This window comes from Fragaria vesca, linkage group LG3, assembly GCF_000184155.1.
Source record: "Fragaria vesca subsp. vesca linkage group LG3, FraVesHawaii_1.0, whole genome shotgun sequence".
Classification (NCBI taxonomy): domain Eukaryota; kingdom Viridiplantae; phylum Streptophyta; class Magnoliopsida; order Rosales; family Rosaceae; genus Fragaria; species Fragaria vesca.
This window is the reverse complement of record NC_020493.1, coordinates 24,675,779-24,690,006: the sequence shown is the minus strand read 5'-3', so window position 1 is coordinate 24,690,006 and position 14,228 is coordinate 24,675,779. Positions and strand designations below refer to the sequence as shown.

General features: G+C 37.0%; 1 protein-coding gene across 1 annotated transcript; it reads left to right on the top strand.

Annotated features, from left to right (window-relative positions):
- The first annotated feature begins 2,728 nt into the window (after positions 1–2,728).
- LOC101295607 (E3 ubiquitin-protein ligase UPL6-like) lies at positions 2,729–13,800 on the top strand. The gene is made up of 26 exons (XM_004294993.1): positions 2,729–3,181; positions 3,895–3,992; positions 4,140–4,267; positions 4,809–4,920; positions 5,143–5,323; positions 5,808–5,990; positions 6,254–6,436; positions 8,188–8,269; positions 8,415–8,533; positions 8,669–8,973; positions 9,110–9,206; positions 9,453–9,596; positions 9,752–9,835; positions 9,912–9,998; positions 10,164–10,304; positions 10,432–10,557; positions 10,981–11,079; positions 11,163–11,230; positions 11,343–11,409; positions 11,678–11,848; positions 11,939–12,028; positions 12,424–12,504; positions 12,720–12,793; positions 12,932–13,003; positions 13,109–13,198; positions 13,310–13,800. The coding sequence occupies exons 1-26, from the start codon at positions 3,023–3,025 to the stop codon at positions 13,374–13,376; spliced, it is 3,108 nt and encodes a 1,035-aa protein (XP_004295041.1). The 5' UTR covers positions 2,729–3,022; the 3' UTR covers positions 13,377–13,800.
- The last annotated feature ends 428 nt before the right edge of the window (positions 13,801–14,228 follow it).

The window sequence follows — 14,228 nt, the reverse complement described above, 5'->3', positions numbered from 1 at the left end:
CAAATTAAGCCCCCCTTCTTCAAACCAAAAAGGAAGTCAGAAATAGCAGGGTCAAAGAAAAACTTCAACTAAAAATTAAACTACCACAAGTGCACAACAGGTCAATCGATTTGGGATGTATACATGAATATAACTGTATACACGTACAACTGAATCAGCTCGTTGAGCATTGCTGCAGTAAGATAATGTATAATAGCTTATAGCGCGCTATACTTCTTAATCATGATTAAGGTGTTCATCTGGCTCACTGTATTGGAATAAAGCACTTGATGAAAGTAACTCATATTCTGGAGGTGATGAAGTTAGTTGCATGAGCAACACTTAACCAATATTAGTTCTAGCTAATAAGCTGAACTTAGACTTGTGTTTGAAACTGAAAAGGTTTTGTAGGTGGAGATATAACCAACTTAATTGGCAACTTGTATAATTCTATATATATATTCAGCGTGTTCTGTGGCAAAGATGAGTTAGGATTGTGTTTTTCTTCTACGGTCTTCTTCTTGAATGTTTGAATACAAAGTCCAGATTCTTCGATTCTGTCATCTTCATTTCATTGGGAGGCTCTCATTCTCTGTCAGCTGGGGTTGGACCACTTTCAGACCAAATCAAATATCCCAAAGAGGAACCTATGAACTGTGTTTGAGAAGTGGAAACACAAGGATTTGAGTCGTCGGTTTTGAATAATGACCAACAGATCGAGAGAATAGAAAACCAAGGACTTGAATGACGTATGTTGGGCTTTACTGTTTTCCTTTCGGTCTTTGTTGTTATCCAAACATGGGCTTTTGCGGCTTTGGACTCCATTTAAGAGCTAGGGTAGCCCAATTAGTTTGGAACTCTATAAAGTGGGCCTTTGGGTGGTTTAAGACCCCAACAGACCCTCTTGAGTATGGTCCATCCACTTACTTTATTTGTGTGCTTACTATTCCTACTCCGACGAGGAGAAACAAATTACTAACTATAAATTGGACAGTTTCAGACTCTCCTCGCTCATCTTTGGTTGCGCAGTTTTACTAACTACGAATCAGAAATACAATCACAAATATAGGATTTGCACACAAATCATCAAACACAACATTGATAATATGCATCAGAGGTTGCTCCATGGAGGCACTCTAAAATCAGCACAAACACCATGTTTAGAAAGCATATTACCATCGAAGTTTATTTGACGATTCTCACAGCTCATAAAAGAATTTTAGAGGAGAGAGTTATTAGCTTCTTTAGTGCCACACACGTACTCTTCTGGTTTGATAGTTTGTGGCCTGATGTCAGCGTCGATCTTAGTCTTACTGTTACTGTAGTACCACTACATGAAGGGTGGTGGCTCTAGGTCTCATATTTGCGTATGTGGTTGTTTTCTTAGAGGAAGAACATGGATGGTGGTTATATTGGTAGTTTGGGCTTTCTTTTTTTTTTTTTTTTTTTCCAACGTTGAAACAATACGGTTACATGTATCAATTCTTTGGACCACGTACGCTAGATGGTGTAGGTTGGATACTAGAGGGCGACGATCGCGTATGGGATCGATGAGGTTGTCAATAGATTGGGGCAAGAGTTTTGATGGGCTCTGACCACTTGTTGATTCCTTTTTTTGTGTGTGGCAGCGACGAAGTTGCTAGGGTATCAATGATTGTATGGTAGCGGCGAAGCTGCTAGGGTGTCGACGATGATGTGGTGGCGGCGGGGTTCGTATGGTGTTGCACAACAAAGCAGGGACTGGGCCGACTTGGGCCATATATGGTTGACTTATGGGCTAGGCCTCTCAGGCCTCTTGGGCTGTTGCCCTCGTTTGATAGGCTTTTTCTAGTTTCAATAAAATCCTTTTTCAAGGCTTGTTTTAGTGGGGCTCAGAACAGGTCTAGGCATTTTATATGTTTGTTTGCCTTTTGGTTGTTATTCAGATTACAAATCACAGTCAGCTCGATTGGGTTTGTCTATTCTATGCTGATAGAAAATCCTATGTACCACAATGGTGTGCTCAACATTTGGAGTCAGGTAGAATAGATTGCCAAAAGGCGAGGAGATTTTATTAGCATAGACTACTATGAGCGTAATCAGTTGTAATAGAGTTAGTTTTTTTTTTTTTTTTTTGTGTGGTACTTTTCTTTGCCCATGATAGTAGGTCATATTATATGTATGAGCTCGTTACATCAAAAATTCAAAACAAAATCTCACAGCTCATAAACTGTCCCAACAAGAATTAACAACTGCACAAAATTAACTTAAGAAAGATGCAAATCATTTACCTTTTTGTTGATCAACTTAACTAAAACCATTTTAATAAAAATGTATTGACAATGATTCTTGATAGCCATTTGAAGACAAAGTAAAAGTCCCCAAGTTTCAGCCCGCAAAACAGAGCCACTGTGAGGACTAGCAGGAAAACAAGCTATTCATATTATCATCCCTTACATCAATTTGACCATTTTCATTTTAATTTTGATTTTGATTCTATGACGAATAATTTCTCTTTTGTCTAAGGAATATATATATTTTTGTTTTGAGAAGTTCTTCAAGGAATCTTATTTCAGTACAAACTACAAAGTGTATCAATTCCATGCCAACTCCTAAACCAAGAAAATAAAGAAGATGCCTAATGTTCAAGCAAAGTCCACGAAAAAAAGGAGAAAAGCCAAAACGCAACGTTTCGACCACCCGCCTAAAACGAAACGAGACGAAGCTTCATACCGGCCCTCGGTTTATAAAGAAAGAAAAAAAAAAAAAAAACGCGATTAACAAAAACCAGATTTTGCTTTGCATATTATTTTCAGTCGACGACGTCTACCTTCAGTCCAGCCCAAACTCTTTCTTCTTCTTCTTCAGCTCTCTCTGCTTCTATAATTCCCAAACCAAACCCTAATCTTCCTTCTTCATCTTCTTCTTCTACGATCAACAATCCAATCGCGCCTCTCTACTTTCTCCGATTCTAGGGTTCGACTTCGGTTTCCGTCCGATCAAGCACTCGCGAAAGCCTGGGAAGAGTCGGTGACCTAGTTCCGGAGATTCCAATTTTGCCGGAATGTTCTTCTCCGGCGATTCGTCGAATCGGAAGCGGGTGGATTTGGGGGGACGGAGTACGAAGGAGAGGGATAGGCAGAAGCTTCTGGAGCAAACGAGGTTGGAGCGCAACCGGAGGTTGTGGTTGCGGCAGCAGAACTCCGCCGCTACTAAGATTCAGGTTCGTGCTCTTGCATTCTCGTTTTTAGTGGAATTTGGATCAATTTGCGTAGAGTTTGATTGTAAAGCACCTGAGAATGAAAAAGACATGAAAAATTAGTTTTTTTTTTGATATGGTTGTTTGTTCGAAATGAGTGTAGATTGTGGATTGAAAACTTGCAATTTGAGTAGAATTGGTGGAGAGCTGGTGCCTAGCTTGCAATCAATAATTTTTGTAATCGAGAGTCTGTATTCATAATTGTTCAAAGGCTAATTATATAGGATTGAGTGGGATATAATGGTTTTTGGAGTAAGGCTGTGACTGTTGTTGCTCACACATTTACAAAATCTTTGTTAGTTAATGAAGAATTTGACTAATATGAGTAGACCTTTACGCATGCTCTCTTGATTCCTCATTTGCTGCAACCTTACAAAGGGATGGTAGTGTGAGTAAACTATGAGCATGTCTTGAATCTCTAGAAGTACATTCTTAGCAGACATCTTCAAAAAAGAAGAAAAGATTAAGAAAGAAAAGAAGAATGAAGATTATACAACTTACGCATTTCATAGTCTTAGCTCAGCTTGTAGTTACTCTTCTGACTATCAAGGAATGCTTTTCAATTCCATTTTATATTGAAACATCCAGTTCAGCTGTTCTGAGTTAAGTTTGGTCTAGGTAGAAGTGTAATTACTACCACGTGTGTTTTGCCAAGTTTGACTAATTACTAGCTACAGAAATGCTTCAGAGGGAGAAAGGTAGCAAGACTTGAATATTCTAAGGTGCGGGAACAGTTTTATGGAACATACGGGGAACACTTCCAGAATGCAGACAAGTAAGAACTGAATCCTTACTTCAGGTTCTTACTGATATATACTGTCAAGCTCCGTATTACTTCGTCTAAGTATAATAGTTGCCAATTAAGTTGATGCTCAACTTTAAGCATCATTATTCTTATGTCAAATTGTTGTTGTGCATTCAGATCGTGTTTTGGTCCAGACTCGGACTTTCTCCGCCAGTTGCTTTTTTTCTTTGATGCTCGAAGTGTTGGCGACTTCACCGTCCTTGTGGAAACATGCCGGTTACTCCAAAAATTTGTCAGAGATACAGGTGACGGTTAAAGTGATTATATGATTGATATAGGCCTCATGACATTCCGACTGATGGTTTGATTTTTATTTTGTTTGAAACTTCTGTTTCCAGTCCTAGATGGTTTCATGGTATATATCTTTCCCGTAAGTGTAATCCTGAAACCAATCCTTATCCCCCTCCCCACAAAGTTTCATGAATGTATTAGCATTTATTTTTTGGGGTTCTTTATACCTATAGAGGCTCTTTTAATGTTTAGTGATAGATCTTGAATTTTTGCTAATTGACTATGATTACATGATTAGGATTTGTTCATATTAGATCCTGATCCGTTCTGTTATCTTTATAAGGTTAGAGCGGGCTTCAAGTAAGCTGCTGAATCACTTTTATGTAGTTGTGTTGTTTCAAAGTTTAACCATGAGAAATCTCCATAGGAAGTGCAGTTTTTCAACCTTTAGTACTATTATTTAAGAAGTATGGTTTTGTATATTAAAATGATTGATGAAATCACTTGTTTTGCCCAGCTAAGATCCGTTGCTGACAATATCTGCTTCTGAAACAGGGGATATTGTGAGCCTATTTGCAGGCATGGACTATTCATCGAAGCAGGCTTTGGTTAATTACAGAGTAAAAAAACTTACGTATCTGTGTATCAAGGCTGTTCATCAAAATAGGTTAGTTGCATCAACGCCTTAATTTTCTGAAAATTATTCTTTTGATTTTCATTGTTGACTGAGTGTTTGATTCTAAAACATCAAAATGTTTAAGCTTTTTGGTTTTCAATGCTATGTACATATATTTGTTTTTTTTTTGAGAATGAATGCTATGTACATATATAAGTTTCTGTAAAATGCTCCTTTATGCTGGAGTTACTTATCTTCTCTTTTATTGGACAGAAATCAAATGAAGGATCAACTTTTTGCATCTCCCAAGGAGTCCACTGTGTCGACAACTTTATTGTTGGAAACAGTAGTCTTGTTGACCAATCATAAGCTTCCATGGGTCTGTAGGACAGTAAACTATCTTCTTGAAAGAAAGGCATTTACCCTGTTTAGAGAGATTATTTTAACTGGAAGGGTATGCTTCTAATTCCAGCTATTTGTCCATATCTGTTGTTTTTGTTTATTGTTGCCCACTCCATGATATATAACCCAAATTTATAGCTAAGGCTAACAAAGATATCTGTACATCCGTGAGGGATATGGTATGTGAAGTTTTATATCCTATTTTTATGTACTTCTGAAAACAAACACTCCAATGGCGTTAGTTTTCTATGAGGACTCTAGGACATTGCGGTTTATGCATGTTATGTAGTTAAGACACCCACATGTAAAGTGAATAAGAAGATGATCAAAAATATTCCTATAGACATCAGGACATTTTAAATTTACACATCTTTTTCATTTGTAAAAACAACAGTGTACAATTGTTTTTCTATTATAATTATTTCTGTATTGTTCCATTCTAGTTTGTATTCCTATTTTTGGGGACTTGTCAAGTATTATATCTTGGTTGTGCACTGGAAGGATGCGCACTGAAACCCTATGATAATATGGTGTAGGCGAGTATAGAGAATCATGATTCGGTTGGCAGAGTATCTTCATTGGAGCGCACTCTTGCTGTTGTAATTTCTCACATTGGTCAGGAGCCATGTAACTGCTCAAATGTTGGTGCACACTGGAGTTTTTCGTCTCAGATTCTTACAATTCCTTTCTTGTGGCGGCTGCTCCCGCACTTAAAAGAGGTAACTTTCAATGACAATACATTTTTAATATATGACTTGTTAACCCCTATGGTGATGGCGCTCAAAACTATAGAGTTACTTCTCTTTTTCCTGACTTTTGCTTTGATGCAAATCCATATCGTGCTGAACCCTGACATTCTTCTTTCTTGTTTTTTATTTTGTTTATTGTTTTTACTTTTTAATCATTTATTAAAGTACGTTTTCCTGGTTTCAAATTGCCTAGGCAATTATCTTACTAATGTAGTGGCCTCTTTCACAATTAGGTTTTCTCAGAACGTGGGTTGAGCCAACATTATATTCATCAGATGGCACTCTGTGTTCATAATCATGCTGATGTGCTCCCCAATGATACATCAGTTGAGTTACCCAGTTATGCCTGCCTTTTGGGAAATATACTAGAATCTTCTGGAGTTGCTCTATCTCAGCCTGACCGCTCATTTGAACTGGTGAGTTCTCCAATGAAGTTTTTTCGGAAGTGTATTCTCTTTTGCCTCTTCTCATTTATTCGTCTCTTGTTTTGTGAATCAGCTGGGTACTTTTTCTTTGATCTGTCAAAGCTCAAATCTTCTTTTAGGCATTACTGGTGTAACTATTATTCGAACCTAATTTGTACTCTTGCCTGCCTCTATTCTTATCAGTTCTATGAAATGATTTCATATTTGAATACTACTGTGTAGCTTAGTTGCACTTGGCTTTCCCTTTTTTAGCTTGTCTTGATCTTTCATAATTCAAAATTTCTTGTTTAGACCTTTGACAAAGAGTTAAGATTGGTGCCAGGCTATGATAAGTGGATTATTTTTTTAATATTTTTTTACGAGGTGCAGGGTTGGAGGGGCTTTTGGATTATTATAGAGTTTTGGGTAGCTTTATGGGCTTCTGTTTTGGCAGAATTAGAGACTAGCATTTCTCATAGGCCAGCTTTAGTTTAAGTGTCTTTTTTTTGGGTATTTTGTCTCCAGCATGCAAGTGTGTTTGGTGTAGATACCTGGTTTCTGCTATTTTTCTTCCTCTTTGCTAGTGGACCAGTTGTCCACTTTTACTGTATCATGTGTTGATGAATGAACTTCATTCATTTCCAAAGAAAGATGATGCAGGGAGGAACAGCAGATTGTGTGAGAGTCAATAGGGTGGGCTGGAGAATGTTGAGAGATTAAGAAAACAGAAGGGTTTTAGAGGTAAAAGAGGTTTCTTAGCTGTGTAGAAGAGAGAAATAGAACGAGGGAGGTTAGGGGAGAGGAAACAAGGCCAAGCTTTCAATAAGATAAAATCTCAATTCATTACAATCTGATATTCGGATTACATTAGAAACCCATATCTATAGGCTTCAAATACAACCCTTAGACTCCTAGAATACCATAAGACTAACAAAACTTATTAATAATAAGACACTCTTAAATACTTAAGACTTAAATAGACTTAAAGACACAGTCAAAACCCTTGAGTACTCAGACTTTAATAGATTGTTAAAAACACTAGACTCATAAATCTTCTTCCCTAAACTGCAAAATTAACATGCAAGGCCCTTAAACTACCATGGAGACTTTCCTTTGGACCAAAAAGGGTTGGGTTTAGTCTTTGGCTTCCAATAGGATATTTCTGTTTTAAAATGTTTCTGTGATGAAATAAAAATTGTCTCTGCTCTGTCTTTTGTGAGAATTGAGATCAGTGTTCAATGAATTTCTCCAGGTATATGAAACTACAAAATCAGTGAGAATCGTAAGATAATATGTTTAATATATAATAGTGATGGCACCAAAGAGTTGTTGGTCTAGCGGTCAGAGACTTGGTTCTCTCCCAAGTGGTCTGGGGTTTGACCCTCTCCCATGGTACCCACCTAGCAATTGCTAATAATTTCCAGTTTCCTAAATGTTGTAGGGTCAGGCGGGAAGCCTAGGATTTAGTCGGTCAAAGATCCAGATACCCTAGTTTCAAAAATATTAGTGACATCGGCTTCCATTATAGTAGCAGTTGTACTGTCTAAACATTGAAAGAAGACAACTTTTTGTTTGTATTTTCATTTTTTTTTTCTTATTTTGTTCTCTTGTTAAAATCAGGATCCACACTGGTCATTGACATATTTCTTAGCATTGTTTGCTTAATGCATCCACTTATGTAGGTACATTATGTAATATGTATCAATACTGCAACCTTATTGATGGCCAATTTTTTCTTTTCTTTTACTTTCTGTAAATTTCAGGCTGTAGACCTTGCTGCTGTTGCAACATTCTTGTTGGAATCACTTCCTTCTATAAAATCGCTAAATAGACGAAGCAAAGAAGGTATTCCTTTTTCGCATATATGCTGTACTAGGCTCCACTTTCCATATGTTTCAGGTCCTTCTATTATATTGTGTTTTTTTTAAAGTGTAACTTATCTACTTCTGTTTCATAACCAACATATATCCACACGTATCCTGTCTTTCAGATTCCATGGTGGGTGAGGATGATATGACTGAGGGAGATGATGCAATGGAAATATGTTTGAATAATGATTTGGAACGACAGATTTGTGAGGCCATAGATTCACGCTTTCTCCTGCAATTTGTAAGCCATCTTGAACTGTTATTATTTACATGTAAACCTATATAAACTATAGATCTCCCTTCACCTCATAATAGTAAGTAAATTATTTTGGTTTTTGATTTCTTGCAATTTGTTGTGTGGTTGGATTTGGAGCAGACAAATGTTTTGTTCGGAGGAATTTCAGCTGTCAGTGATCCACACAAAGCACCGGATGATAAAGAGATCTCAGCTGTTGGTGCAGCGTGTGCCTTTCTACATGTCACTTTCAACACCTTACCTCTTGAGAGAATCATGACCATCCTAGCTTATAGAACTGAACTTGTCCCTGTTCTATGGAACTTTATGAAACGGTGCAATGAGAACCAGAAATGGTCTTCATTGTCTGAGCAATTGGCATATTTACTGTCAGGAGATGCACCTGGTTGGCTATTACCTTTGGCAGTTTTCTGTCCCGTGTACAAGTAATAACACTCTACCCCGCTCACCATTTAAACACTTTTTTTTCAATTGTGTGAAGTATCTATTCCTTGTTTACTCATGTTTTATGTATTATATAATTAAACGCCTCTAGTTTGACTCTTTATTTACATGGATCAGGCACATGCTTACAATAGTCGATAATGAGGAGTTCTATGAACAGGAGAAGCCCCTATCGTTGAAGGATATCAGATCCCTAATTATCATACTCAGACAGGTGAACTCCTGTTGAATATATGTAGTTAAGATATTATAAACATGGTGATCATTATAGCTGTGGGTATCCTTTGGCCAGGGAATGTTCTAGTTTATAGGTCTGTAATTGGTTGTGCACTATGCATGACAAAGTGGATGTACAGTGCTGTACTGAACTGCTGATTGCTATGTCACACACAGTTGATTTGCAACGTCAAGTACTTGGTAGTTTTATTTAATTGTTGTTTGGACTTTCTATTTTCTGCAGGCTCTGTGGCAGCTTCTCTGGGTGAACCCTACGGCTTCCAGTAACTTTTCAAAATCTGTCACCAGCACCCCTGCTAATAAGAAGCACCCTGTGGAGTTCATTCAACAGAGGGTTGGCATCGTAGCATCTGAACTCCTATCCCAGGTAACAAATAGTTTTTGTAGTGCATTTTGCGGTTGTCTTTGGTTCATATTGGTTCTGAGAGCTTTATTAGTCTTACCTTGAGATATGCGGCCCAGGTTATGTTGAACAGTAAATCTTATCCTCCATTTCTTCCTTTTAATTTGTTATATATGTAGTTGCAAGATTGGAACAACAGACGAGAGTTTACATCCCCCAGTGACTTTCATGCTGATGGTGTCAATGATTTCTTCATTTCGCAGGTAAATTGATCATATTTCTAGGACCAAAGTTTTAATTGTGTTTGTTCTAATCTGTTGTATATTTTTATTCTTTAAGGCCGTGATTGAAAATACCCGAGCCCATGACATTTTGAAGCAAGCTCCGTTCCTAGTACCGTTCACAAGCAGAGTTAAAATATTCACTGTACGTATTAATCTTTTCTGAACCTTTATCTAGAGGCCTGGAACTGTCCAATTAATGGGTATTGACGTTGAGGCAAAATTTACAAAAAATGATGTGCAAACTGTTATTGAGCCTTATTATGTTAAAACATCTTTTTTAATTAAGTTGTTCAAACCAATTTGTCAGTCTCAATTGACAGCAGCTAGACAAAGACACGAGTCTCATTCTGTGTTTACCAGAAACCGGTTCAGAATTCGGCGGGACCGTATCTTGGAAGATGCTTATAATCAGATGAGTGCATTGTCTGAAGAAGATCTTCGAGGACCGGTAATGTGTCTTTACAGGCTTTTGTACATGTTCTAGATTGAGGTTATGTTTGCAAGTACTTTTGACTGTTGCTAGTATACGTTCCCATCCATTGCAAAATTTAATCTCATTTGGCTGTGAATTGCAGATTCGGGTAACATTTGTAAACGAATTTGGGGTTGAAGAAGCTGGAATTGATGGTGGTGGGATTTTTAAAGATTTCATGGAGAACATTACTCGAGCAGCCTTTGATGTCCAGTATGGTTTATTTAAGGTGACAATATTTTATTGGTTGGAATTTAAGTTTTGTGAAATTCTACAATATGTTAATGTACGACTTGCGTACAATTATCTAAAAGTGGTAAAATGAGTCCTCAATGTAGTAATATTAGCCCTCAAATTGGTCATATGAGTCCTCAAGTGATAAAATGAGTCCTCAAAGTGACAAAAGTAGTTGATGTATGAGAAATGTTATCATACCATAGCCTTACTTAAGTTTCTGAAATTTGTACTGCTTATAGAACAAAATCTTGTTACATATCTCTAAATTGTGAAAGCGAATTTTACTTCCCAACTACACCTATAGGTCACCTGCAACAAGAGATTAAGACGGAACAGGTGGTACCTTTGCCACTCATTTATCTGTTTCAGCTGATTTATCTCATTTGTTCTCTGCCCTCTGGCTTCGTATATGCAGGAAACATCCGACCATCTTCTCTACCCTAATCCTGGTTCAGGAATGATTCATGATCAGCATCTCCAATTTTTCCACTTTCTGGGAATTCTTCTTGCAAAGGTAACTAGTCTCTATATAGTCTCTATAATGTAGATGTCTATATGATGCTTCATCATATTTATGACATGTTTTATTCCATACAGGCCTTGTTTGAGGGAATTCTTGTTGATATTCCATTTGCAACGTTCTTCCTGAGCAAATTAAAGCAGAAGTAAGCACTCACTATTTTACTGCAATCCTGTATTGCTAGTATTAATAAAACTGTCTAGTCTTTGACTGCAATTGTAATACTGAATTTCTTTTCTTATCTTTTTGTTGGCTAGGTACAACTACTTAAATGATTTACCTTCATTAGACCCAGAATTGTATCGCCACCTTATTTTCTTGAAGGTGAGTTAGCTTTTTCATCTTTTTCCTGAAATTGCTTTTACTGTAGGCTTGTGCTTGTATTGACTCGATCATAGGAGAAGTCTCCTCTACTTGCAATCTATGGCTGGCATTCATTTATATATGTTGTGTCATCTTCTGTCACTTATATTTCTCATCGGCATTTAAATTGAAATGACTACTTCCTTTGTTGCTTGTGGGATCATCTTGCAATTATTTCTACTTCTGGAAAGCTCAAGTTTCCCACCCTTTTACAATTAATTTTGTGCAGCATTTCAAAGGTGTTATTTCAGAACTAGAACTATATTTTGTGATTGTAAATAACGAGTATGGGGAGCAAACCGAGGAAGAGCTGCTTCCAGGGGGGAAGAATCTTCGTGTCACTAATGAAAATGTCATTACTTTCATTCATCTCGTTGCCAATCACCGTTTAAATTATCAGGTAGTGTGACTTTCCATATTGAATTTACGAGACACTATCTGAGTTTCTTTGTTCTCTTTGTGGACATAACGTGGTTACATTCATTTTCAGATACGTCAACAAAGTTCTCATTTCTTAAGGGGGTTTCAGCAGCTTGTACAGAAAGATTGGATCGATATGTTTAATGAGCATGAACTTCAGGTATTGTGGCATGATTTATATTTAGCAATATAAACTATAAAGATCCCTTCATATTGTTGTTCACTTCTTTCCATATAATAGGTTTTGAATGTCCTGTTGACTTCAAGTTGGTTAAAAAGCCGAATTGATACTGTATTACATTAAGTGATTTATTGGACAGTGTATATTTCTTGCAAAGTTCCCAATAAGTAAGCTGATGTATGAGAAGTAGTTTGTATGTTTGCCAAATTCTGACAAGTAAATTGATTTATGGGATAAGGTGTGTATTGCTTGCAAAGAATCTTCACTAATGAAGTGGTACATAATGTGCTATTGCAGGCTTATAATTGTGTAATGCTTCACAAGATCTTTATCTGATTTTATTTGCTGAAGTTCCCTAATTTTTGCTTTTACAGCTTCTGATATCAGGCTCACTTGACAGCCTGGATATTGATGATCTACGGAGAAACACCAATTATGTTGGTGGCTATCACAGTGTGAGTTCCTCGAGGTTAACTTGTTTTAAATGCTCTATAGGACATGTACAGATATTGCTTAAATTGATAAACCTAGTTCCAGATAGAGTTGTCCTTGGTAATTAAACCTGGTCGTTATATGTTCTCCCAACTGAATACCAGAGTTTATTTTGGGTTTCTTGTATAAATTCAATATTCCCTGTTAAAAAAATTGTTCTCATTATCTGTTTCAACAGGAGCATTACGTCGTCGACATGTTCTGGGAAGTTCTCAAAAGCTTTTCACTGGAAAATCAGAAGAAATTTTTGAAGTAAGTTTGTAGCATGACTAGCATCTGCTTGAAAAGCCCTTCAAAAGTTCAAATGGTGTATAATCAAATTGTTTTGCCACTGTAAGTTGAATGAACTTCAGGAAAGGTACTAACTACACCAGCTTTTTTTTTTTCCAGATTTGTGACTGGGTGCTCTCGAGGACCATTGCTTGGATTCAAGTACCTTGAACCACTGTTTTGCATCCAGAGGTAAGAACTCATACTAGTTGTTCATCTGATTAGAAATCCTATATCTTAGTAAAATTCCTGAGAATGTTTGGTTTCTGTTTGTATTTACTTACTTTATTTTCGTAGAGCTGCTGGTAGTGCAACTGATGAAGCTCTTGACCGATTGCCAACTGCGGCTACATGTATGAATCTTCTGAAGCTTCCACCATACCGGAGGTTTGTCTCTATGGATCTCTTAATTTCTACACTTAATTTTCCATCATAGTACCCCCATTCATTAACAAGTTTTATTTATTATTTATTTATTTATTATTATTTTTTATACAGCAAAGAGCAATTAGAAACGAAGTTGATGTACGCAATAAGTTCAGAAGCCGGTTTTGATCTGAGCTGATGGAAGCTATGCATTCGACTTGTGCACATTGCGCCGGCCCTGTTTTCTGGGCATATGATTATAGCTCTGTTAATTATATCCAAGCAAGTTCTTTGCTTGGAAGTGTCAAGGACCACATGAGCTGCGGACTGCCAAAGCAGAGTGAAGCTTGGAGTGAAGTGGTGGCGTGTATATATCTCGCAAGCTCCCGATTTGACATGTAAATATGCAGGGTTGATCTGCAAAGTGCAACAGCTTTGTCAAGTTTACAGGTCTCGGTCCTCTGTCAATGGCTTTCTTCACAACATAAATAGGCGTGGGGAATTTGTAAAATTATTCACCGTCATTGTTGATATATTTCTGTAAAGAGAAAAAAGGCACATATATGCGAATAAATATATGGTTCTTCCTTTTCCTCTTAAAATAACGAAAAGCAAACTTTGCTATGCTATAACAATGGCTGAACATAATTCTACTCATTGCTGTTCTCGGCTTCTCTATGTGACATCAATAGTGAACGAAAGAGCGATGAATAGAGTGAACTAACAATATCATGCTACAATGACCTAATCCGATAGGCTGTTCAACACTGTACTCGTTTCTGAGTTCTAAGAATAGCCGATAGGATATGCGCACTTAACAAGTTAACATGGTGAACAATGTCTCATTTTCCTATCTTGACCAGCAAAGTAATGCTCAATAAATTAGGAGTTTACCCCTCACCTCAAAGAGACAAACTCTTTTAAACAGATATACAATGTTAGCGAACCCTTATTTTTAAAGAGACAAACTTTTTTTAAACATATATACAACTCAAATGCTATCGATAGTCTGTGAAACAGATAAACAACTCAAATGTTATTGTAACAACTT

What these genes read in the sequence shown, in the direction of transcription:
- LOC101295607 (XM_004294993.1), top strand. Translation starts at nt 3,023, where the DNA reads ATGTTCTTCTCCGGCGATTCGTCGAATCGGAAGCGGGTGGATTTGGGG. An exon ending in TCCAGTATGGTTTATTTAAG is followed by an intron (nt 10,558 to 10,980) that starts GTGACAATATTT and finishes TCGTATATGCAG; the next exon opens with GAAACATCCGACCATCTTCT. An exon ending in CTGAGCAAATTAAAGCAGAA is followed by an intron (nt 11,231 to 11,342) that starts GTAAGCACTCAC and finishes TTTGTTGGCTAG; the next exon opens with GTACAACTACTTAAATGATT.